The sequence below is a fragment of the Gorilla gorilla genome, chromosome 4, assembly GCF_029281585.2.
Source record: "Gorilla gorilla gorilla isolate KB3781 chromosome 4, NHGRI_mGorGor1-v2.1_pri, whole genome shotgun sequence".
Lineage (NCBI taxonomy): Eukaryota > Metazoa > Chordata > Mammalia > Primates > Hominidae > Gorilla > Gorilla gorilla.
In genome coordinates, this window is record NC_073228.2 from 12,986,446 (window position 1) to 13,010,807 (window position 24,362).

Here is a 24,362-nt window from a genome sequence, read left to right on the forward strand (position 1 = left end):
GTGCGCCACCACGCCCGGCTAATTTTTGTATTTTTAGTAGAGATGGGGTTTCTCCATATTGGCCAGGCTGGTCTCAAACTCCTGATCTCAAGTGATCCATCCGCCTTGACCTCCCAAAGTGTTGGGATTACAGGCGTGAGCCACTGCACCCAGCCACAGTATGCTATTTTGTTTTATTTTATTTTATTTTATTTTATTTATTTATTTTTATTTATTTATTTATTTTTATTTTATTTGAGACGGAGTCTCGCTCTTTCGCCCAGGCCAGACTGCAGTGGCACTATCTCGGCTCACTGCAAGCTCCACCTCCCGGGTTCACGCCATTCTCCTGCCTCAGCCTCCCGAGTAGCTGGGACTACAGGCTCCCGCCACCGTGCCCGGCAAATTTTTTGTATTTTTAGTAGAGACGGGGTCTCACCATGTTAGCCAGGTTGGTCTCGATCTCCTGACCTCGTGATCTGCCCGCCTCGGCCTCCCAAAGTGCTGGGATTACAGGTGTGAGCCACCGCGCCCGGCCCACGGTACACTTTAAATTGATAAATCTCAAGGTAAGTTATCCCTTCATGCTGTTAAAAGAGTTAAAGCAAAAGTAAAATACCGTCACGCTGTGAAAACCCCTGGCCCAGATGGCTTCACTTTTGAATTGTACCAAACATGTAAGGGAGAAATAATACGAAAGCAACACAAAATCTTCCATGATTCTGGGAGTTGGGAAACTTTTCCAACTCATTTTATGAGGGCACCACTACACTGATACCAAAACCAGAAAAATACATTACAAAAAAAAAAAAAATACAGACCAGTATCCCTCATGAACATAGATGTAAAAATCCTGGCCAGGAGCAGTGGCTCACGCCTGTAATCCCAGCACTTTGGGAGGCTGAGGCGGGTAGATCACGAGGTCAGGAGATTGAGAGCATCCTGGCTAACACAGTGAAACCCCATCTCTACTAAAAAATACAAAAAAATTAGCCGGGCACGGTGGCGGGCACCTGTAGTCCCAGCTACTCGGGAGGCTGAGGCAGGAGAATGGCATGAACCCAGGAGGCAGAGCTTACAGTGAGCCGAGATCGCGCCACTGCACTCCAGCCTGGGTGACAGAGCGAGACTCCGTCTCAAAAAAAATAAATAAATAAAAATAAAAAAAAAAGAATCCTTAGCACAGATTAGCAAGCCAAATTCAGCAATAATCAAAAATTAGAATGTTACCAGAAAAGGGTCCGATTCAGGTCACCAAGAGAGGGTTCTTGGAGCTCACACAAGAAATAATTCTGGGCAAGTCCATAGAGTAAAATGACAGCAAGTTTATTAAGAAAGTAGGCCAGGTGCGGTGGCTCACGCCTGTAATCCCAACACTTTGGGAGGCTGAGGCAGGCAAATCACGAGATCAGGAGTTGGAGACCAGCCTGACCACATGGTGAAACCCCATCTCTACTAAAAATATAAAAATCAGCTGGGCGTGGCGGTGCATGCCTGTAATCCCAGCTACTCAGGAGGCTGAGGCAGGAGAATCGCTTGAACCTGGGAGATGGAGGTTACAGTGAGCCGAGATCGCGCCACTGCACTCCAGCCTGCGTGATGGAGCGAGACTCCATCTCAAAAAAAAAAAAAAAAAAAAAAAAAAGTAAAGGAACAAAGAATAGCAACTCTAAAGGCAGAGCAGCTCCAGGGCTGCTGACTGTCCCTTTTTATGGTTATTTCTTGAGGATATGCTAAACAAGGGGTGGATTATTCATGCCTCCCGTTTTTAGACCATAGAGGGTAACTTCCTCATGTTGCCATGGCATTTGTCATTGCTTGCAGGAGCGTAGCAGTGAGGACAGCCAGAGGTCACTCTCATCGCCGCTTGGTTTTGGTGGGTTTTAGCCGGCTTCTTTACTGCAGACTGTTTTGTTGTTGTTTGTTGTTGTTGTTGTTGTTGTTGTTGAGATGGAGTCTCATTCTGTTGCCCAGGCTGGAGTGCAGTGGCACAATCTCAGCGCACTGCATCCTCCGACTCCCAGGTTCAAGCGATTCTCCTGCCTCAGCCTCCCGAGTAGCTGGGATTACAGTCGTGTGCCACAACACCCTGCTAATTTGTACATTTTTAGTAGAGATGGGGTTTCACCATGTTGGCCAGGCTGGTCTCGAACTCCTGACTTCGCGATTCGCCCACCTCGGCCTCCCAAAGTGCTGGGATTACAGGTGTGAGCCACTGCGCCCGGCCAGCCTGTTTTATCAGCAAGGTATGACCTGTATCTTGTGCCAAACTTCTGTCTCCAGTGACTAAGAATGCCTTAACCTCCTGGGAATGCAGCCCAGCAGGTCTCAGCCGTATTTTACCCAGACCCGGTTCAAGATGGAGTGGCTCTGGTTCAAACGCCTCTGACAAGAATACTTCATGATAGGTGTGGTTTATTCTAGGAATACAGGGTTAGTTCAGTATTCTGAAATCAATCAATGAAATTCATACGAAGACTAAAAAGGGGCAGGGTGTGATGACTCATGCCTGTAATCCCAGCACTTTGGGAGGCTGAGGTGGGCAGATCATTTGAGGTCAGGAGTTTGAGACCAGCCTGGCCAGCATGGTGAAACCCCGTCTCTACTAAAAACACAAAAAATTAGCTGGGGGTGGTGGGGCGCGCCTATAGTCCCAGCTACTTGGGAGGCTGAGGCAGGAGAATCGCTTGAACGCGAGAGGTGGAGGTTGCAGTGAACTGACATCATGCCATTGCTCTCCAGCCTGGGCGATAGAGCGAGACTCCATCTCAAAAAAAAAAAAAAAGACTAAAAAGGGGGAAAAGCATGATAATCTCAAAAGATACAGAAAAAGCATTTGACAGAATCTAACAGCCATTCACCCAATCCAATTCTAAACAAAAAGCCAAAAAACCCGTTAGGGAACATCCTTAACCCGATGAAGGGCTCCGGTGAGAAATCCACAGCTAAGCTCCTACTTCACGGTCAGACACTGAATGCCTTCCCCCTAAGGAACAACGCCAAGAGTGTCTGCTTTCACCACTTTTTTCCCCACCATTTTTTCCTTTGAAATAAAATTTTGAACCACATAGAAGTTGCAAAAATACAGTAGGTCCTGTGAAAGGAAAATAAAAACCGCAATTCACCCTTCCAATAGGAAAAAACAGGAAGCTGAGAGCTGAGCCATGCAAGCAGCTGCCCTTCCTCTTGTTCCTAAGCAGAGAGCGACAGAGGAAAGGCTAAAGACCTCGGCAGGTAGCTACTGTGCTCACCTTATCTTATGGAAGTGCCAATTTACTGAGCACCAGATGAATACACGATTGACTGTTCCCCTGCCTGCTCGTCTTCTCTTGCAACCCGTGGCGGCAGCACTAGGACCGGACCCTCCCACTTCCCCCTCCAGCCTGCTTTTCCCCTTTAAATATGGAAGCCCTCAGTCACCTTTGGAGAAAGGCACAGACCACAGACTGTTTCAGTGATTCCGTGTTTTGTCACGTTTTGTTTTGCCTCCCTGGCCTTATCCTTGACCTTGGCAAAATTAATTGGTTGAGAACAGCCTCAGATACTTTTTGGTTTATATCCCCCCTATCTGTGGGGGATACATTCCAAGACCCGCAGTGGATGCCTGAAACCATAGATAATGTGGAATTTACTGTTCTACATTCATACCTGCGATAAAGCTTAATTCATAAATTAGGCACAGTAAGAGATTAACAGTAACATAGTAAATAGAACAATTAGAACAATAGTCTGAAATCAGAGTTATGTGCATGTGGTCTCTCTCTAAGTATCTTACTGTACTGTACTCGCCCTTGTGATGAAGAAGGGAAAGAGCAGGATGACACAATATTTCATCCCACTAGGAACAGTATGCAATTTAAAACTTATGAATTATTTCTGGAATCTTCCATTTAATATTTTCAGACCTCAGTTGACCGCGGGTAACTGAAACTGCGGTAAGCGAAACTGCAGATAAGCGGGGCCAGCAGTCGTGTTTCTGTGTAGCATTCATGTGGCTCCCTCCAACGTACTGATTACCTAAGTACAGTACATTTACCAAACCCAGGAAACTGACATTGCTCTCATCACTTTTATTCCTCATCCTATTGGTGCAAAAGAAAAAAAAAGGAAGTTATTCAGATTTGAAAAGAAGGAATAGAACTATCTTTATTCGCCAGTGACAAGCTTTGACTAGCTAGACAAGCCTAAGAAATCTTCAAAAAATAACTACGAGGCTAGGCATGGTGGCTCACGCCTTTAGTAATCCCAGCACTTTGGGAGGCTGAGGCAAGAGAATCACTTAAGCCCAGGAGTTCAAGACCAGCCTGAGCAACATAGCAAGACCCTGTCTCTACAAAAAAATGTAAAGATTAGCTGGATGTGGTCGCGCCTGCCTGTGGTCCCAGGTACATGGGAGGCTGAAGTGGGAGGATCACTTGAGCCCAGGAGGTTGGGGCTGCAGTTAGCAGTATTTGTACGACTGTACTCCAGCCTGGGTAACAGAGCGAGACTCTGTCTCAAAAACACCACGAAACTACACATACTAAATTTAATATATTAATATTTAATATATGTTAATATGTTAAATTTAATATATTAATATTTAATATATGTTAATATGTTAAATTTAATACATTAATATTTAACATATTATTTCCACATACAAAATTTAACTTTATTATAACTGCAGTGAACAACTAGAAATTGAAAAATTTTTAAACATTGTCAATTACAGTAGCACCAAAAATCAGGAAATAGTTACGTATAAGTCTAACAAAAGATGTGTGACATCTACATCCTGAAACTACAAAACACTGATGAAAGAAATCAGAGACTCAAAAGAACAAAACAGTATACGTCTTCATGGGTCTACAGACTTGATTTTGAAAAAGAAAAGCAAAGTTGAAGGACTTATACTATCTGGCTTCAAGACTTAATACAATGCTGTAAGTAATCAAAACAGTGTAGTATTGCCATAAGAAAAACAGACACCGATGAGTGAGACAGAAAAGGGTCCAGAAATAGACCCTTATGGATGTGGCCCATTGACTTTTGACAAAAGAGCCAGGGTAATTCACCTGAAATCCAAAAGACTGTCTTCCCACCATGGTGCTGGGACAACCCTGTGAACCCCGAAAATTTGAGACAGGCCTCAGTTAATTTACTTTATTTTATTTATTTATTTATTTATGTATTTATTTATTTATTTATTTATTTGGGACAGAATCTCCCTCCTGCCAGGCTGCAGTGCAGTGGTGTGATCTTGGCTCACTGCAACCTCTGCCTCCCAGGTTTAAGTGATTCTCCTGCCTCAGCCTTCCGAGTAGCTGGTATTACAGGTGTGCACCACCACACCCAGCTAATTTTTTATATTTTTGGTATTGATGGGGTTTCACCATGTTGGCCAGGCGGGTCTTGAACTCCTGACCTCAAGTGATCTGCCCTCCTCACCCTCCCAAAGTGCTGGGATTACAGGCGTGAGCCACCGCGCCCAGCCGGGCTCAGTTAATTTAGAGTTTATTTTGCCAAGGTTGAGGACATGGGCGCCCCTGACACAGCCTCAGGAGGGCCTGGCAGTGTGTGCCCAAGGTGGTCAGGGCACAGCTTGGTTTTATACATTTTAGGGAGATATAAGACATCAATCAACACATGTAAAATGAACATTGGTTCAGTCTGGAAAGGCAGGACAACTCCAAGTGGGGAGGGGGCTTCCAGGTCACAGGTAGATGAGAGACAAATGGTAGCATTCTTTTTTTTTCTTTTGACGGAGTCTCTCTCTGTCGCCCAGGCTGGAGTGCAGTGGCACAATCTTGGCTCACTGCAACCTCTGCCTGCCAGGTTCACACCATTCTCCTGCCTTAAAGTTGAAGTCATTTGTTCCCATAGAGAACAGAGTTGTGAAAGGAAAATATCTTGGGCCCCAAAATCACCAGCTAAAGGGAAAAGTCAAGCTGGGACTGATTAGGGCCATCCTGCCTCCCATTCTATTCAGTCACCCTCTGCTCACCAGGCGTGGTGGCTCACACCTATAATCCCAGCACTTTGGGGGGCGGAGGTGGGTGGATCACAAGGTCAGGAGATCGAGAACATCCTGGCCAACATGGTGAAACCCCGTCTCTACTTAAAAAAATACAAAAAATTAGCCGGCATGGTGGCGGGCGCCTGTAGTCCCAGCTACTCGGGAGGCTGAGGCAGGAGAATGGCTTGAACCCAGGAGGCAGAGCTTGCAGTGAGCCGAGATCGCACCATTGCACTCCAGCCTGGGCGACAGAACGAGACTCTGTCTCAAAAAAAAGAAAAAAAAAAAAAGATAATGAAAAGCAAGTTTTTCATTAAAAATAAAAGTGCAAATCATATATCTGCTACAGGAACAGAATATATATAAAGAACTTACACAACAAACAAGCCAGTTTTCAAACGTGCGTAAGATTTGAACAGACGCTTTGCCAAAGAGGATGTGTGAATGACAGAGAAGCATAAAGATGCTCGACATCATTCGTCTTTTTTTTGAGACGGAGTTTCACTCTTGTTGCCCAGGCTGGAGTGCAATGGCACGATCTCGGCTCACTGCAACCTCTGCCTCCCAGGTTCTAGTGATTCTCCTGCCTCAGCCTACCAAGTAGCTGGGATTACAGGCATGCGCCACCACGCCCGGCTAATTTTTTTTGTATTTTTTAATTGAGATGGGGTTTCTCCATGTTGATCAGGCTGGTCTCAAACTCCTGACCTCAGGTGATCTGCCCACCTCAGCTTCCCAAAGTGCTGGGATTACAGGCGTGAGCCACAGCACCTGGCCTATCATTCGTCATTATAACCACAATGAAACTTCACTACATGCCCACCAGAATGGATGAAATTTAAAGACTGACAATACCAAGTATTGGTGACGATTTAAACCACTGGAACATGAAGAAATTACTAGCAAGAATGCAAAATGTTTCAGCAACTTAGGAAAACAGTTTCTTTTCTTTTTTTTTTTTTTTTTTGAGACGGCATCGCGCTCTGTCGCCCAGGCTGGAGTATAGTGGTGCGATCTCGGCTCACTGCAACCTCTGCCTCCTGGGTTCAAGCGATTCTCCTGCCTCAGCCTCCCGAATAGCTGGGATTACAGGCGCCTATCACCATGTTTGGCTAATTTTTGTATTTTTTTTGTAGAGATGGGGTTTCACCATCTTGACCAGGCTGGTCTTGAACTCCTGACCTCGTGATCTACCCACCTCAGCCTCCCGAAGTGCTGGGTAGTGTCTTAAAAAGGTAAACATATATCTACCATATGACCCAGTAATCCTGCTCCTAGGTATTTACACAAAATAAATACTTATGTTCACACAAAGACTGGTATCCAAATGTTTCCAGCAGCTTTATGCATAATAGTGGAAGATGGAATGACCCAAATGTCCATCAGTGCAAACATCTATTAACAGTGGTGTTCTGTCCATACAGTGGGCCGCCACCCAGCAAAACCAGGAGCCAGTTACTGATTGTTGAGATAGCATGGATGGATCTCAGAAGCACTGTGGTAAGTAAAAGAAACCACATGCAAAATATTAAATACTGTATGATTCCATTTAGAGGGAATTCTAGGGTCCAGGAGTGGTGCCTCACGCCTGTAATCCCAGCACTTTGGGAGGCAGAGGCAGGCAGATCACCTGAGTTCAGGAGTTCGAGGCCAGCCTGGCCAATGTGGAGAAACCCCTTCTCTACTAAAAATACAAAAATTAACTGGGCGTGGTGGTGGGCGCACCTGTAATCCCAGCTACTCGGGAGGCCGAGGCAGGAGAATCGCTTGAACCTGAGAGGCAGAGATTGCAGTGAGCCGAGATTGTTCCACTGCACTCCAGCCTGGGCAATGGAGGGAGACTGTGTCTTAAAAAAGAAGACAAAATAGAGGGAATTCTAGGAAAGGCAACCAGCAGTGGCAGAAGCTGAGAGGTGGTTGCTGGGAAGGGGCTGGGGGGAGGGGTGGCTGCAGAGGGGCATAAGAGAATTCTTAGGGGTGATTGAAACGCCCTAGGTAATGATTGTTGTCATGATACCATCACTACACATTTGCCAAAACTTTGCACGTAAATTATATGCCAAGAAAGCCAATTTTTAAAAAGAAGGAAAGGATGGGTTTGAAACCCCAGTTCTTCCCCTACCAGCTGCACAACTTCAGCCAATTACGTTGCCTCATTGAGCCTCTGTTTTCTCATCTATAACAGGGAATATAAGAGCAGCTGCTTCCCATCATGGCTGGAAGTATTAAATGCGTTCATTTGTGGCAAGGCTTATAGTAATGCCTGGCGAAATCCATATTAGCTATTATAGGGAGCGTTCCTCAATTTGCAGAGAGGTTTGGGGTAGAGGCACAAAAGATGACCTTACAGGCCAGTTAACCGTTCTCATCTCTGAAACGCCCCGCACTTTCCCTACCATGTCTTGGGAGCGGCTTCCTGATGACAGCAGTTCTGTCCACACAAATCTGAGGCTTTCACCCAGCTGTCTTCTCAGAACCGAGCCGCTGCCCCTTCCCCTGCCTGTCCCCTGCCAGCGCTTCCCACCACCCCATGGTCATCGCACACCGGAAAGGCCTTGTGAGCCCCAGGGGAGCAGATATTGATGCTCCGATTCCACGAGGAGGCCTCTGGGTCTTCCATTTTACCTGCCTGGGTGGCTTAGGACTTTCCCCGGCTCCGGGGCTAAAGATTCGGCACCTGAGTTTTAAAACCTTTCCCAGCACTTCCCAGAGATGCCCTCCCGTCCTCTGCACTCCTGTCCTTCCCTGGCCACTTGGGCAGAAGTCATTAGCACTGCTGAGAAGGGATGACGCTGGGGTTTCTGTGCACTCAGGCCCCCAATCCGGATGAGATTTTTTTAAACTCCCCACAGCCAGTTCTATTTCCAGCTGCACCTGCCCCTGGATCTTCACAGTTCCTCTGGAGGTGATTAGGCAAACCGTGCAGCTGCCTAAAACCTCACACCTTGAAGGAAATAGTCATTGAATGTCTGACCTCTGGGCTGGCTGTCTCGGACTCTAAGCTGCCAGGAAACCAGGGCCTTCCACCCGGTGGGACTGCCTGGGGGCTTTTAAATGCCCCTGCCTGTCCCCTACTCCCAGAGATGGTGACTTCCTGGGTCTAGGCATTAGGAGTTTGTAAAACTCCCTGATGATTCTTCTCTCCAGCCCAGGCTGAGAACCACTGGTCAGAGGCCTGGGCACATCCCAGGGTTCATCCAGAACCATGGGGTGCAAGTGACAGAAACAAGAGTGGCTGCTGATTGCCTCACTGAGCGGTGAAGCCCAGCCTTGACCATGGATTAGGCCAGCTGGACCCAGGAGCTCAGGCCAGAGGATGCCTGCTTCCCTCTGCTCTGCCCCACCAGCCCCAGCAGCCTGGGCCCACATCCTCTCAGTCAGAAGCTGGCTCTCACCGGCTGGCTGGGCTCACAGCCCCACCCTGAAACCAGCAGTGTGGCCTGGGGCCCCCGCAGGGCTCAGACAGCCAGGCCTTGGGTGGTTGAAGGCCAAGAGCTGGGGGCCCTCTGGGAACCACACAGCCAGGAATGGGAGGGGGTGCTCCCTAAGGGACAGTTGAGGTTCTGGCTTTCGGTGGGAGGAAAGGGAATGGGTATGAGCTGGACAGAGCCATTATGTCACCCAGAGAGGCTCTGTCCCCCGCCCCGCTGAGGGGGAGACAGTAGGAGAGTGGCCACAGGTCCAGCAGTGGCGAGCACAGGCTCTGGGGTCAGGTGTTGGAGCGGGGTCCAGCTCCTCCACTGGCCAGCTGCATACCTGGTTCTCAGTGCCTCCCTCCCCTGGGGACAGGGGACAGTGCCATGCGACCTTGTGGGGCACAGGCCCTCTGTGTGGTCAGCATGCCAAGAGCACAGAGAGGGTGGATTTGCACATGAGCAGCCACCTGTGTGGCGTTCACCCAGCCAGCAATGTGCCAGACCCAGGAAAAGACTCGGAGCGCTCTGTCAGAGTCCACAGCCACACCACCAGGTGCAGACTGTCTGGGCCCAGAGCCTCTGCTTCTTCCCCTCCCGTCCCCCAAACGCCAGCCCCTGACCAGCCTGGCGGTGTTTCCAACTGAGTGTGGCTGTTAGTCCTCTTGCAGGCCTTGCTCCAGCCAGACTCCCACCTTGGGCCTCTGCCAGCCCGGCACTGATAGCCACAGGCAGAGCTGAGACAAAAGAGAGGGGCCCCGGGGAGTATCAGCAGCAGCCAATCCCAGAAGACATCTATGTCAGGTGGTTTCTGGAAATCGAAAGTGGACTCTTTTCTGAAGCATTTCCTGGGACCAGCCTGACCACGCTCCACACTGGGAGAGGCTTCTGGGTCGAAGGACCAGTCTGCAGAGGGATCCTGTGGCTGGAAGCGAGGAGGCTCCGCACAGCCATCGCAGCTGCCCCAGCCAGGTAAGCTCCTGCCTCTGGCTCTCAGGTGGGCACCGCTCTCTCTCGCTCTCTCCCTCTCTCTATTTATTTTTTTTTTTTGAGACAGGGTCTCACTCTGTCACCCAGGCTGGAGTACAGTGATGCAATGTCCGCTCACTGCAGCCTCCGTCTCCTGGGTTCAAACGATTCTCCTGCCTCAGCCTCCCAAGTAGCTGGGATTACAGGCGCGTGCCACCACGCCCAGCTAATTTTTGTATTTTTAGTAGAGACGGGGTTTCGCCATGTTGGCCAGGCTGGTCTCAAACTCCTGACCTCTGGTGATCCACCTGCCTTGGCCTCTTAAGTGTGGGGATTACAGGTGTGAGCCACCGCGCCCAGCCAGGGCATCCCTCTCTCTACACAGGCAAGTGGGGGTCATGCCTCCCTGTTTGCACATAGGCCTGGAGCTGGGGATCCAGGGCTCCTGAGCCCAGCAACAATCATTGCTGCTCCCAGGCCCACAGGGCCTCTGTGTACAGTTGGGCAGATTACTCACTGCACAAGGACACCAGCCAAAGGGCATGTGGGTTAGCATTCAGCTTGGCCCTCTCTCAGACCTGTGCATTTGGCCTAGGCCTGCACCCGCTCCAAGGAAGAGCACCTTTTTTTCTGATTTGCACGAAGGGGCCAACACAGGCAGCCGGGTCTCAAGTGTATGAAGGAATCAGGCAAAAATAGCCACTGCCACCCAAAGGGCAGCAACACCACCTGCCAGGTGCTTCGTTGCCCCCCCACCTTTTTTTTTTTTTTTTTGAGACAGAGTCTTGCTCTGTCACGCAGGCTGGAGTGCAGCAGCTCACTACAATCTCTGCCTGCTGGATTCAAGCGATTCTGTTGCCTCAGCCTCCTGAGTGGCTGGGACTACAGGTGCACACCACCATGCCCAGCTTATTATTATTATTTTGTATTTTTAGTAGAGCCAGGGTTTCACCATATTGGCCAGGCTGGTCTTGAACTCCTGACCTCAAGTGATCCACCTGCCCCAGCCTCCCAAAGTTCTGGGATTACAGGTGTGAGCCATCGCGCCTGGCCAGTTGGCCATTTTTCTAAGGCCCTGAGTTACTCTCCCAGGACGGACAAACCTAGTGGCTGCAGCAGAGTGAAGTGGCTGGGGGCAGAAGTGGAGAGGGCGTCCACCCATACCGGCGTGCCTGGGACTGAGGGGTTTCCCAGGACACAGGGAAACTTCAGTGCTAAAACCAGCACAGTCCCCAGCACACAGGACAGGCGGTCACACCCTGGCCCCTTTAGCCATCTACTGACATTGACACACGGAGGAGAGGTGGGCTCCCCCAAGCAGACCCCCTGCCTGTGGCTCACTGACTGTGGACGTGGAGCCCGTTTGCCTCTCTGGGTGTCAGCTCATTCACTTGCAAGGTGTAACTAAGGTGGTTCTCAGGGTCACAGTAAGGCCTCCAGTGGTGCCTGGGGAGCCCCGACAATGGGTGGCTGCACAGTGCCAGCGAGCGCGAGTCCCAGAGCAAAGCTGCTCACCAGCCAGTGCACCCAGCTCCCAGGGCGCTTGTTCATGCAGACTCCCATGCAGAGGGGCTAGGGCGAGGCCAGCCATGACTGCACTTCCGACAAGCTCTGGGGATGCCATTGCAGCCGTCCACCAGGCCCCCTCTGAGCAGCCTCAAGGTCACCAGGCCCAGACTCCCAGCCGGTGCCCACAGCAGTGCCACCCAGAGGCCTGCCCCAGGCTTGCCGAACTGAGGGGACAGTGTCAGGTATCACAGTATTCTTACCAAGCCAGAGAAACCATAACTGTCTCTCCATTGGCAGGGTGTGGGGGAGGGAGGCAGATGAAGACAAAAGCGTGGAAATTACACGGAGGCAAGAACACCAGGCCAGAAGGTGGAGACCCGGACCTCCCCAGCCCTGGCCTGAGTGTCAGTGTCTTGGGGATACTTCAGCATTTCCTCCCTGTTCTTCCCCCAGCCTGGCCCACCCTGGGCTGCAGCCCTGACCCTTTTCACCTATCTTCCCCATCGGAACACCACAGAGCCCCGATATATCTCCCTGCCACTTATCTCTGTCACCCCTGGCCCAGATTCTGTGGCCTCTCCTGACGAGTCCCCTCCCATCCACTCTCCAGGCTGCAGCCTCGTCTCTGCCTGCTAAGACCCTCTGGGACAGTCCCTGCAGGGGTCTTGCCTGAAGCTTAAGGTCCAGATCTTAACCAGGCTCACCCGGCCTCCCGACCTGGGCCCGCGCCCGTGGCCTCCTCCGTCTCCACCCTCCCCGCCCATGCCCGTGTGGCAGCCTTGCCCAGGGCCTGGTTTTTTGAGATGAGCTCACTTGCCTCTAGTCACCAATTCTTGCTGCCCTTACTGCCAGGGGGTGCCCCCAGCCCACCCCTTCATCTAGCCAAGTCTTACACATCCTTCCAGGACCACACTGCAGACCAGGTGAGGGGCCCCCGTGGGGGCATCCACAGCACCCGTCACACTTACCGGGACCATAGTGGGCTCTGCAGGAAAGGGACCCCGCCTGCCACACAGCCCAGGTTGGGCTGAAGGGTGAATGGGCAGGCCAGTCCCCGGGCCTCGGGCCATCTGGCTCCCGTGCCTCACCCCGCCGCTTCTGTCTGCTGCAGGATCTGGGCATCCAGGCACGGCCATGACCCCTCCGAGGCTCTTCTGGGTGTGGCTGCTGGTTGCAGGGACCCAAGGTGAGCTGAGCCCCTGGGAAATGCCAAAAGCAGGAGTGTGGAAGGCTGCTGCGCCCTGGGGCTGCTCAGAGCGTCAAGGAGATGTTCTGCCTGGGGCCCGGGGCCCAGCGGTTAGCCAGGTCTTCTCTCCTGCTTGAAGCACCAGGTATCCCCAGTGATGATGACTTGGACGTTCCCGGGGGCTCACCTGGGTTCAGGTGAGATGCAGGTTATAGAGAGGACACTAGGGAATCCTCCATTCCGTCCAGAGGGAACCAGAGGAGCTGATCAAACCAGCAGTCACAGGGGCCGTTGTGAGGTCAATGGCCTTGGACGCAGGTCAATCTTCCAGAGGGTCCTGGCTGCTTTTCCTCACATTCTTTACACTGTGAGCCCCTGGAAGCTCATGCTCATCCTGGGGGCCCCATGGAAGCCAGATGTACCCCCGACTGGATTCAGGCACCCAGCTCCTGCCCGGCTCTGTCAGCTCCTGTAGGGGCTGGAGTGTCCGTGGACTGAGTCCCAGAAGGGGGGGAATCCCGTTATCTGCCCTGGAAACATTCTGCCTGTGCTCCCAGGGGTCCCTAGGCCTGCTGCCCCCATAGGCCAGCACCCCCAAACTGCAGACACCCTCTGCAGGGTGGGTCAGCACGGGGCCTCCGTTCCCCTCCGATCCTTCCCTCAGGGTCTTGCCACCTCCACTCCCAGTGCTGGAGAACTCGGGGCTTCTCTGCCCCTGTTCTGTCTATGGAGTGAAGGGCTGAGACCCCTAAAACAAGGAAAGGCGAGTTTGGCCTCCTTGCGGGGTAGGGGTGGCTGTATGTATCTTCCACTCCTCCCTCATGGAGGTGCCCCTCATGGAGAGGCCGGGGGACCCTGAAGCCCTGAAATACAAGCTCAGCAGGGGAGACCCAGGACAGCATATGGGGCCTGGAGGTGTGGGTGGTGGGTGCTGCAGGCCCCAGCCTCGCCCTCGCTGGTCTCTGCCTGCAGGCGTGAACGATGGTGACATGCGGCTGGCCGATGGGGGCGCCACCAACCAGGGCCGCGTGGAGATCTTCTACAGAGGCCAGTGGGGCACTGTGTGTGACAACCTGTGGGACCTGACTGATGCCAGCGTCGTCTGCCGGGCCCTGGGCTTCGAGAACGCCACCCAGGCTCTGGGCAGAGCTGCCTTCGGGCAAGGTAGGGCCTGCTGTCCCCTTCCACCGAGGCTGAGGCCCACAGCACAGCCAGCTCCCAGGAGGGGCAAATCCCCTAAGACGAGACAGTCAGGTTTCAAAGACATGCAAATTGGATTCCTATTAATTTAGGAAGAGCAAACACTTTTTTTTTTTTTTGAGATGGAGTCTCGCTCTGTCGCCCAGGCTGGAGTGCAGTGGCACAATCTCGGCTCACTGCAACCTCCACCTCCTGAGTTCAAGTGATTCTCCTGTCTCAGCCTTCTGAGTAGCTGGGATTACAGGTACCTGCCACCATGCCTGGCTGATTTTTGTATTTTTTAGTAGAGACGGAGTTTCGCCATGTTGGCCAGGCTGGTCTTTAAACTTCCGGTGTCAAGTGATCCGCCCGCCTCAGCCTCCCAAAGTGCTGGGATTACCACACCCGGCCTAGGAGCAAATGCTTTCGATGGTGCTGAAGGCCTGCGGATCAAGTTCTGATGGGACTGCTCCACCCACGCTTGGCCGGTGATGGTGGCGGGTGCTTGGGCAGGTTCAAGAGCTCGGCTGGGCTCGTTCCCTCCGGCCCAGAAACTCCACTCCAGGGAGTTTATCCCCTTGAAACAATTTCCCCTCAAAAGAAAAGTCTGCAGGAAGATTTCCACTGACACAGCAGTTGCGATTCTGGAAAAAAAAGAAACAATCCATAAACTATTTAGCAGCAGGGATAGTCACACAATTACAGTATGTGAACCTGACGTTGCAGGGATAGTCACGCAATTACAGTATGTGAACCTGACGTTGCAGGGATAGTCACACAATTACAGTATGTGAACCTGACGTTGCAGGGATAGTCACACAATTACAGTATGTGAACCTGATGTTGCAGGGATAGTCACACAATTACTATACATGAATGTGATGTCGCTGAAGCAGCCGGTAAGCTTCATAAGCATGAAGGCTAAGTTTATGGCCTGACATTGCAATCACAAATCCAGCCCATGCTGGAATATCCACCGTGGTTCGCTGGTGAAGGACCTGTAAGCAGATGGACCCACACGGCCGGGGCGGGGAACAAAGGGCTGAGTCGCGCTGTGGGACTCTCGGGTGCAGTCGTCACGCCCCCAGCCCTGCCGTCTGCTGTGTCCACAGGATCAGGCCCCATCATGCTGGACGAGGTCCAGTGCATGGGAACCGAGGCCTCACTGGCCGACTGCAAGTCCCTGGGCTGGCTGAAGAGCAACTGCAGGCACGAGAGAGACGCTGGTGTGGTCTGCACCAACGGTGAGCGGGGGTGCACCTCCCTGCGGAGGCCCCAGTGTGCCCTGGGGTCCCGTGGCCCCTGCCCCTCCCAGCACCACCCCCCCACACACATGAAGCACACAAAGGTTCCTTCCACTACCGCCTGCCCGCTCCACATGGAGAGGCCTAGACGTCCCAAGAGCCCACCAGCTCCCAGTCCCACAGTCCCAGACTCCTCCCCAGCCCCTTCTGGAGAAACACCCAGAACCACCAAGTCTCCTTGCAGAACCCGAGTGTGGGGCAGTGAGCCACAGTTTCAGTGAGCACGACACCTGGCTCCAGCCTGACCTGAAATGCCAGCGTCCGCTCAGAAACACACTTCACAGCACGCGACAGGCTCAAGCCCGTCCTGGCGGAGGGAGTCTCGGCTACTCGCAGCCTCAGCCTGCTTCCCCCAACCTGGCCCAGTTTGGAGGGAACCCAGGCTGCTCTGCGGGTTGGAGCCTCTGGATCTGAGTTTCTTGTTTTTCTTTCATGCCGAGGTGGCTCTTCCTGGGCTTGCACGTGACAACCTGGGCATTTCCTGCCCACCGCCCTTTGCCAGGAGTTGGAGGCCCCTAAGGCAGGACGGGTCGAATCCCAGGGAGCCCCTGTGCCCACATGGGATGGACAAGTGGCTGGAGCTGAGCCTGGACTCACAGTGGGGGAAGCCCAGGAGACGCCATGGGGCTGTCGGGGGCCAGGGGAGGCGGCGGGGAGCACACGGGGCGGTGGGCGCACGGCCAAAGCTCCTGGGGCAGGAGAGCTGTGGTAAGGCGTGCAGGTGGGAGGGAGCTGGGGGTCCTGCGGTGGCTCAGGTTTTAGGAGGCCCAGGGCAAGCCCACCTGGTTGAAAGGTCACAGTTACTTCAAAACTACTATATTTGTGGCAAAGAAAAACCTATGGGATTTCATTTTGAGTTAGGCTTTGAGAGGGGCTCAAAGAAGGGGAGAGGGTGCACCACACTGACCCCCAACCCGGGAGCCTCCCATGACTTCTGCAGGCCTTGTCCCCCACAGGAGGCTGCTCGAGGACCCCCGGAGTTCTAAAATGGGGTTGCCACAGGACCCTAACTTTTCAGGCCATCTAAGCAGGCAGTGGTATTGGTGTTAGTGGTGATTGGTGACCAAGGCTGGGGAGTGGAGGCTACGGAGTCAGTACCACCAAGTCTCCATGCGGAGCTGCTGCCTGAGTCGGGGGAGCAGCACAGAGCAGAGGGCCTAAAGCGGGGGCCTGGACAGGCTTGGCTGTCCTAGGACAGGTCCTAGCTGCTCTTGTTCCCCAGGGCTGGAAGGGGCGGGGCCTCAGGGCCCAGGAATCCGACACTTCCGGTCTCTCTTGTCCCTCGTCTTCCCAGGAGCCTTCCAGAGTGAATGAGGCAGCCACAAATCCCTCACTTTCAGATGAAGACACTGACCCCAGAGAGTGGCAGCGCCCCAGCTCCTAACGCAGCCCACTTCCCTCCCGCCCCTTCTTAGAAACCAGGAGCACCCACACCCTGGACCTCTCCAGGGAGCTCTCGGAGGCCCTTGGCCAGATCTTTGACAGCCAGCGGGGCTGCGACCTGTCCATCAGCGTGAATGTGCAGGGCGAGGACGCCCTGGGCTTCTGTGGCCACACGGTCATCCTGACTGCCAACCTGGAGGCCCAGGCCCTGTGGAAGGAGCCGGGCAGCAATGTCACCATGAGTGTGGATGCTGAGTGTGTACCCATGGTCAGGGACCTTCTCAGGTGAGCCGTCTCGTCCTCAGGCTCTGGGGCCACCAGGGGCGTTGTCCTCCTCCCCTCTTCAAAAGCACACCCACACACACGCACACCTGCACACACTCATGCATGCACATGTACACACGCAGTCACACGTGCACTCGTGCAGTTGCACACACACGCATGCTCACTCCCACACCGTGTGCACTCAGGTGGCTGTGTTGGACAGGTGGGCCCAGGGCTCCCCTGCTGTCCTGTGGGGCCAGCATCTGCTCTCCCTCTTTCTCCCCAGGTACTTCTACTCCCGAAGGATCGACATCACCCTGTCGTCAGTCAAGTGCTTCCACAAGCTGGCCTCTGCCTATGGGGCCAGGCAGCTGCAGGGCTACTGCGCAAGCCTCTTTGCCATCCTCCTCCCCCAGGACCCCTCGTTCCAGACGCCCCTGGACCTGTATGCCTATGCAGTGGCCACAGGGGACGCCCTGCTGGAGAAGCTCTGCCTGCAGTTCCTGGCCTGGAACTTCGAGGCCTTGACGCAGGCCGAGGCCTGGCCCGGCGTCCCCACAGACCTGCTCCAACTGCTGCTGCCCAGGAGCGACCTGGCGGTGCCCAGCGAGCTGGCCCTACTGAAGGCCGTGGACACCTGGAGCTGGGGGGAGCGCGCCTCCCATGAGGAGGTGGAGGGCTTGGTGGAGAAGATCCGCTTCCCCATGATGCTCCCTGAGGAGCTCTTTGAGCTGCAGTTCAACCTGTCCCTGTACTGGAGCCACGAGGCCCTGTTCCAGAAGAAGACTCTGCAGGCCCTGGAATTCCACACTGTGCCCTACCAGTTGCTGGCCCGGTACAAAGGCCTGAACCTCACCGAGGATACCTACAAGCCCCGGATTTACACTTCGCCCACCTGGAGTGCCTCTGTGACAGACAGTTCCTGGAGTGCACGGAAGTCACAACTGGTCTCTCAGTCCAGACGGGGGCCTTTGGTCAAATATTCTTCTAATTACTTCCAAGCCCCCTCTGACTACAGATACTACCCCTACCAGTCCTTCCAGACTCCACAACACCCCAGCTTCCTCTTCCAGGACAAGAGGGTGTCCTGGTCCCTGGTCTACCTCCCCACCATCCAGAGCTGCTGGAACTACGGCTTCTCCTGCTCCTCGGAAGAGCTCCCTGTCCTGGGCCTCACCAAGTCTGGCGGCTCAGATCGCACCATCGCCTACGAAAACAAAGCCCTGATGCTCTGCGAAGGGCTCTTCGTGGCAGACGTCACCGATTTCGAGGGCTGGAAGGCTGCGATTCCCAGTGCCCTGGACACCAACAGCTCCAAGAGCACCTCCTCCTTCCCCTGCCCGGCAGGGCACTTCAACGGCTTCCGCACGGTCATCCGCCCCTTCTACCTGACCAACTCCTCAGGTGTGGACTAGACGGCGTGGCCCAAGGGTGGTGAGAACCGGAGAACCCCAGGACGCCCTCACTGCAGGCTCCCCTCCTTGCCTTCCTTCCTCTCTGCAATGACCTTCAACAACCGGCCACCAGATGTCGCCCTACTCACCTGAGCGCTCAGCTTCAAGAAATTACTGGAAGGCTTCCACTAGGGTCCACCAGGAGTTCTCCCACCACCTCACCAGTTTCCAGGTGGTAAGCACCAGGACGCCCTCGAGGTTGCTCTGGGATCCCCCCACAGCCCCTGGTCAGTCTGCCCTTGTCACTGGTCTGAGGTCATTAAAATTACATTGAGGTTGCTACATTTGTTTGTACAGAAAGTGTTGTTGGGTCCATATCGTGTTTAGACATCAGGTGTGCCAGGCTCTGGGGGACAGGTCATGAGGCAGAGTCCCTGTCCTTGTGAAGCTACAGGCTAGCGGGGAAGACAGGGAACAGGAAGCACACCTCCCAGCCCGGAGCAATGACACAGTGGGACACGAGCAGGAGGGTGTGTGCCACTGCATGCGTGCACGTGGGTGTGTGATTGCATGTGCATAGGCGTGTGTGTGCTCATGAAAGTCTGGCTGTGACAGGTGCCCTCACCCCTTATCTGGGTGGGTGTGCTTTTAAAATTTTATTTATTTCTTTTTGAGACAGAATCTTGTTCTGTTGCCCAGGCTGGAGCTTAGTGGTGCGATCTTGGCTCACTGCAACCTCCACCTCCCGGTTTCAAGTGCTTCTCCCGCCTCAGCCTCCTGAGTAGCTGGGACTACAGGCACCTGCCATCATACCTGGCTAACTTTTGTATTTTTGTAGAGACAGGGTTTCACCATGTGGGCCAGGCTGGTCTTGAACTCTTGACCTCAGGTGATCCACCCACCTCAGCCTCCCAAAGTGCTGGGATTACAGGCGTAAGCCACCGTGCCTGGCCTATGGGTGGGTGTGCTTTTGCCAGCACTACCTCCTGCTCACGTCCGATGGGAAGGAGAGGGTGCTGAGGTGGCAAGGTGAGGGCTGCACCTCCGGCGGGGCGATCGGGTCTCTGGAAGACGTGACCGGGCTGGGTCATGGAGAGCAGCAGACAGCAGACTGTGGAAGCTGGGAGGAGGGAGAACGAACAGCAGGAGTTAGGAAACTTCGCTCTGGAAATCCTGGTCTACAGGGACAGGGGACAGAGATTCTCATCTCAGCCTTGTAAGAGTGAAGAATTGGAAACAACGTCAATACCCACCAACAGGTGCTTGACTACAAATAAAAGGCACCTCCCCTGGGCTGAGTGAGGCGGGGAGAGGTGCACTGGAAGATCCTGGGAACCACAGAGTCTCAGGGGAGGCTGGGGGACCCACTGCATGCCGGGGGGACATCCGTGACAATGCCACAGCAGGTTCTGGGCACAGAACGTTGCTCACCACCAACAGGAATTCAAAACTGCCCCTCCTTCTCCATGGCCTGTTGCAGGCACAGAGTCCCCAGGGAGGCACCTGCTGGGCCGAGCTCAGGCTGGCACCTGCCGCTGTGCCAGGGTCTGGGAGGACAAGAGTGTTGCCTCTGGAACAGGAGGTGGCACAGGAGCTCCCCTAATGGGAGGGAGGTTCAGGTGCTGAACAACCAAGATGGCAGCAGACGCCCCACCCACCCTCTCCCCACAGGTGCTACAAGGAACAAAAGCAGGCTCACAAAACCTCCTGCCTGTGAAGGCAGCTGCTCCCCCCACAACCCCACCTCCAGATCCTGCGTCCAGCCCAGGTCCACCATCCTGGCAGGACATCCCCTCCTCCTCCATATGTTTTTTGTTTGTTTTGAGACAGTATCTTACTCTGTCGCCCAGGCTGGAGTGCAGTGGCACGATCTTGGCTCACTGCACACTCTGCTTCCTGGGCCCAAGTGATTCTCCCGCCTCAGCCTCTGGGACTACAAAGTACTTGGGACTATAGATGTGCGCCAGCAGGCCTGGCTAATTTTTTTTTTCTTTTTTTGTATTTTTAGTAGAGTCGGGGTTTTGCCGTGTTGCCCAGGCTGGTCTCGAACTCCTGGGCTCAAGCAATTTGCTCGCCTTAGCCTCCCAGAGTTCTGGGATTGCAGGGATGAGCCACTCTGCCCGGCCTATCTCCTCCACCTCTATTTTGATCCTATTGACATTTTAGCAACCGAGGGGCCACATCGCCATGGACCACCGCCAAGACCACTGTTGGGGACAAACCACAATGAGATCAGGAGGAAGAAGGAAAAGCGATGTCACAGTAGAGGCATGGCAGACATGGCAAAGACCAGAATCACAGCCTCCATTTCTCGAGTCAGTCCCAGGACCACAGCAGCTCTCTTCTCTCCCGCTCCGTGCTCCCTGGCATCTCAGGGCCAGGGAAGGTAAATGGAGTCTTCCTTCCAGGGAACTCTGAGCCCCGTGGGTCCTGCCTGCAAGGGAGGCTGTAGCCCTGTGTGGGGCTGGGAGATGCAGGAGTTTGAGAAGTCACTGGAGTTCTTCCGTGCTGCTTGCAGTTTTGAGCGGCAGCCCTGTTCCCCCAGGACAGTCAGGACCAACCATCCCAGCCTCTGAAACACTCCTCCCTTCTTCACCTGTTCACCCACAGGCACCGTGGTCCCAGAGGCGAATCCCCATCTTCACTGCCAATTTGAAGGAACGTGGAGACGTCTCATCGTGGAAACGTTCCTCTCTTGGGTGCAAAACCCCTATGTTGGCTGGGTGTGGTGGCTCACACCTGTAATCCCAGCACTTTGGGAGGCCAAGGAGGACGGATCACGAGGTCAAGAGATCGAGACCATCCTGGCCAACATGGTGAAACCCCCCCCCTCCAATACAAAAATTAGCTGGCGTGATGACACGCACCTGTAATCCCAGCTACTCAAGAGGCTGAGGCAGGAGAATTGCTTGAACCCGGGAGGTGGAGGTTGCAGTGAACCGAAATCACGCCACTGCATTCCAGCCTGGTGACAGAGCAAGACTCTGTCTCAAAAACAAAACAAAACAAAACAAAACAAAAAAACAGAACCCAGGTTTCAGGACTAGAAGCAGAACCTTTGCACTAGGTGATGGGTGCCCTGCTCAGGGCCCCATGGCTCACACCTGTGCATTCTGAACAAGGAGAAATGCAGATGGGCTCCTTGAGCTGGTGCGTCCACAGGTGGAGGGCAGCATTTTCTCGTCTACAGGGAGGGAGTAAAGGATGATTTAGGGGATCTGGAGGCAGGGACTTCCGGGGCTGTCTCATCTGCCGCCCAGCACATCCGCAGAGCCAGGCTCTTGCACTTTTCCCTTCACTGGCTTCCTGAGCCTGAGGTTTCATCCCAGCCTTCCCGTTTCCTGAGCCCTTGAATGTGTGATGGGTGACACATGTGACCATGAGCCAGCGGCCTGACTGCAGCTCCTGAGTCACCTGCATGTCTGTGGGTGGCCAACAGGGCGGGAAAGGTGTTGAGTCAGTGAAGGGCTGGTGGCACTGAGGGCCGTGTAGGATGGGGGCATTCAGATCTAGAATAAGTGTCGATTCCTGGGGAGCAAGCGGCTGCCTCCTCCGATGGAAGGGGTCGGCTGCAAGCCACAGCCTTCAGGAAGCCGGAGCTCCCCATGGGCATCCAGGCGCCGAGCGAAGGCCCAGGAGCGCCAGGTCTGCTCCCATCAGCCTTGGTGACACAGCAGTGGTGAGCCCGTGCAAAGCCTCCCTCCCCACAGGCCACCTCTCAGCAGAGCAGGCCCCGGAGGCTGTAGAGGCGCAGAGTGACACCCTGTGACACCTGTCCCCACACCCCAGGGTAGGCGCCCAGCATGGGACTGCAGTGGGGCCTTTCAGGGAACAGTCAGGGGACAGAAGCATCCTCATCTCTGTGGCCATCCCAAGACGCCGGTCCCTGCTCCCTTCCCAAAGCTCACGGCTACTCATTCTTCCATCCTCCTCCCTCCAGCCCTGGCATCTCTGATCAAACCCTGAGCTGCTTCCACAGGTCACGTGGCCAAGGCCGGCTTCCCTCCATCCACACGGAAACTGAGATTGGCCACTCAGGGTTCTGCCCAAAGCGAGGTCCCCTTTCTGCTGGGCAACAGGCCACTCCCACCTGGAATTAGCCTGCAGTGCAATCTGAAACAGGCTTGCGTTTCTCCCACCTCCGTCACCGGTATTAGGGAATGCGCCATCAGGCCCTGGGGGAGGCCCCAGGTGCCCTGGGTGGAGGGTGGGGTGGCCTTGGCACAGATGCAAATCACCCATGTCTCCAGAGACTGCCCGCGCTCCTGAGGGCCACGTCCACCTGTGTCCTTCCAGCTCATGGAGGGCAGCTCATGACCCATGCTCGAATGTTTGGGCCAAAGCTGGTTGTGCTGGAAGGAGTGAATCTCGCTGCCAAAGAGGGCCCCGCTCAGCTCCAAACCGCTGGATGCTCCTGGGTGATCCTCCCGGCGGGCCTGCCGCAGGCCCCTCACGCCCATCAGCATAGCTTCCTGCATCTCAAGCCCCACATCCTGGCCTAACGGATCTTAAGGTCACAGGCAAGGCAGCCGCACCAGCAGACAGTGGCCTCGTGCTCTGACACCAGACTTGGGTCTCTAGTAAAGAGGCAGGAGCCACTCCCCAAGTAAGGCATGTGTCCCCTCAAACGTCCACAGAGCTCTAGCCAAGATTGGGCCCGTTTCTAAGGCACCAAGGGGCACACACATAGGGCACCCACTGGGGTTCACTTTGGTCCAGTGTGATGACTGTAGCATGATGGTTGGCAGGAAGCAGAATGAGACAGCCGGTGTACTCCTGAGGCAGGACACGTGCGTGTGCATGTGTGTGTGTGGACGCAGGAGAGACAGACCGAGATAGGGAGAGGGGGAGGGAGCTGCCGTCAGCCACTGCTGCATCCACGTGCGGGGTGTGCTCATTTACTCCAATCAGCCACATCTGAAACAGTGGCAGCGCCATCTTCATCTGGTGTAACTCACGAGAAGCTACTCAACAAGTCCTCGGGACAGCTGCCGAACCCCTGCCCTGGAGCTCAGTCGCCGGGTTCACGGCCAAGAGCCTCTTTGGGGAAGGCCAGGAAGCGGATTCTTGGTACTGTAAGTCCTTGTCATTTTATTACAGGGTCCTTTCTGTAAGAGATTTGACCACCCTTCCTTCCAAGGGGCTCTGGGTGATCCAGGAAATGGGTGAGAGGCTACGACTCTGTCGTGATTGCGCAAGGTGCCTGTGTTCACCAGCTCTGGAGCTTTTCTTTCTTTCTTTCTTTCTTTTTTTTGAGATGGAGTCTCACTCTGTCCCCCAGGCTGGAGTGCAGTGGCACAATTCAGCTCACTGCAAGCTCCACCTCCTGGATTCAAGCGACTCTCCTGCCTCAGCTTCCCGAGTAGCTGGGACTACCGGCACGCACCACCACGCCCGGCTAATTTTTTGTATTTTTAGTAGAGACGGTGTTTCACCATGTTGACCAGGCTGGTTTTGAACTCCTGACCTCAGGTGATCCACCCGCCTCAGCCTCCCAGAGTGTTTGGGATTACAGGCATAAGCCACCGCGCCCATCCCGAATCTTGAGCTTTTCTAACGCTACAGATCATGTGAGGGTTTTGCAAGCTGCCTGCCTGTTTTGGTCCTGTGCACCTCCTCCTTATGACCATCAGGAAGCATTTCAATTGCAGCATCTCCAGAGGGCCTCTCTGACCTACACAGAGCAGCCGCAGGGAATTTTCTAGGAGACTGGTTCCTCCTTCCCTGCACATTTCCCTGGGCGGGCTTTAGGGGAGGAGAGCTTCCTGGGTCTGTCCAGAGTCG

General features: G+C 54.1%; 1 protein-coding gene across 1 annotated transcript; it reads left to right on the plus strand.

Moving 5' to 3' along the window:
- The first annotated feature begins 9,941 nt into the window (after positions 1-9,941).
- Positions 9,942-18,920, plus strand: LGALS3BP (galectin 3 binding protein). Its single transcript, XM_055388764.2, has 6 exons — positions 9,942-10,362; positions 12,980-13,054; positions 14,027-14,218; positions 15,346-15,477; positions 16,953-17,205; positions 17,471-18,920. Exons 2-6 carry the CDS (start codon positions 13,003-13,005, stop codon positions 18,597-18,599), a joined length of 1,758 nt encoding a protein of 585 aa, XP_055244739.2. The 5' UTR covers positions 9,942-10,362; positions 12,980-13,002; the 3' UTR covers positions 18,600-18,920.
- The last annotated feature ends 5,442 nt before the right edge of the window (positions 18,921-24,362 follow it).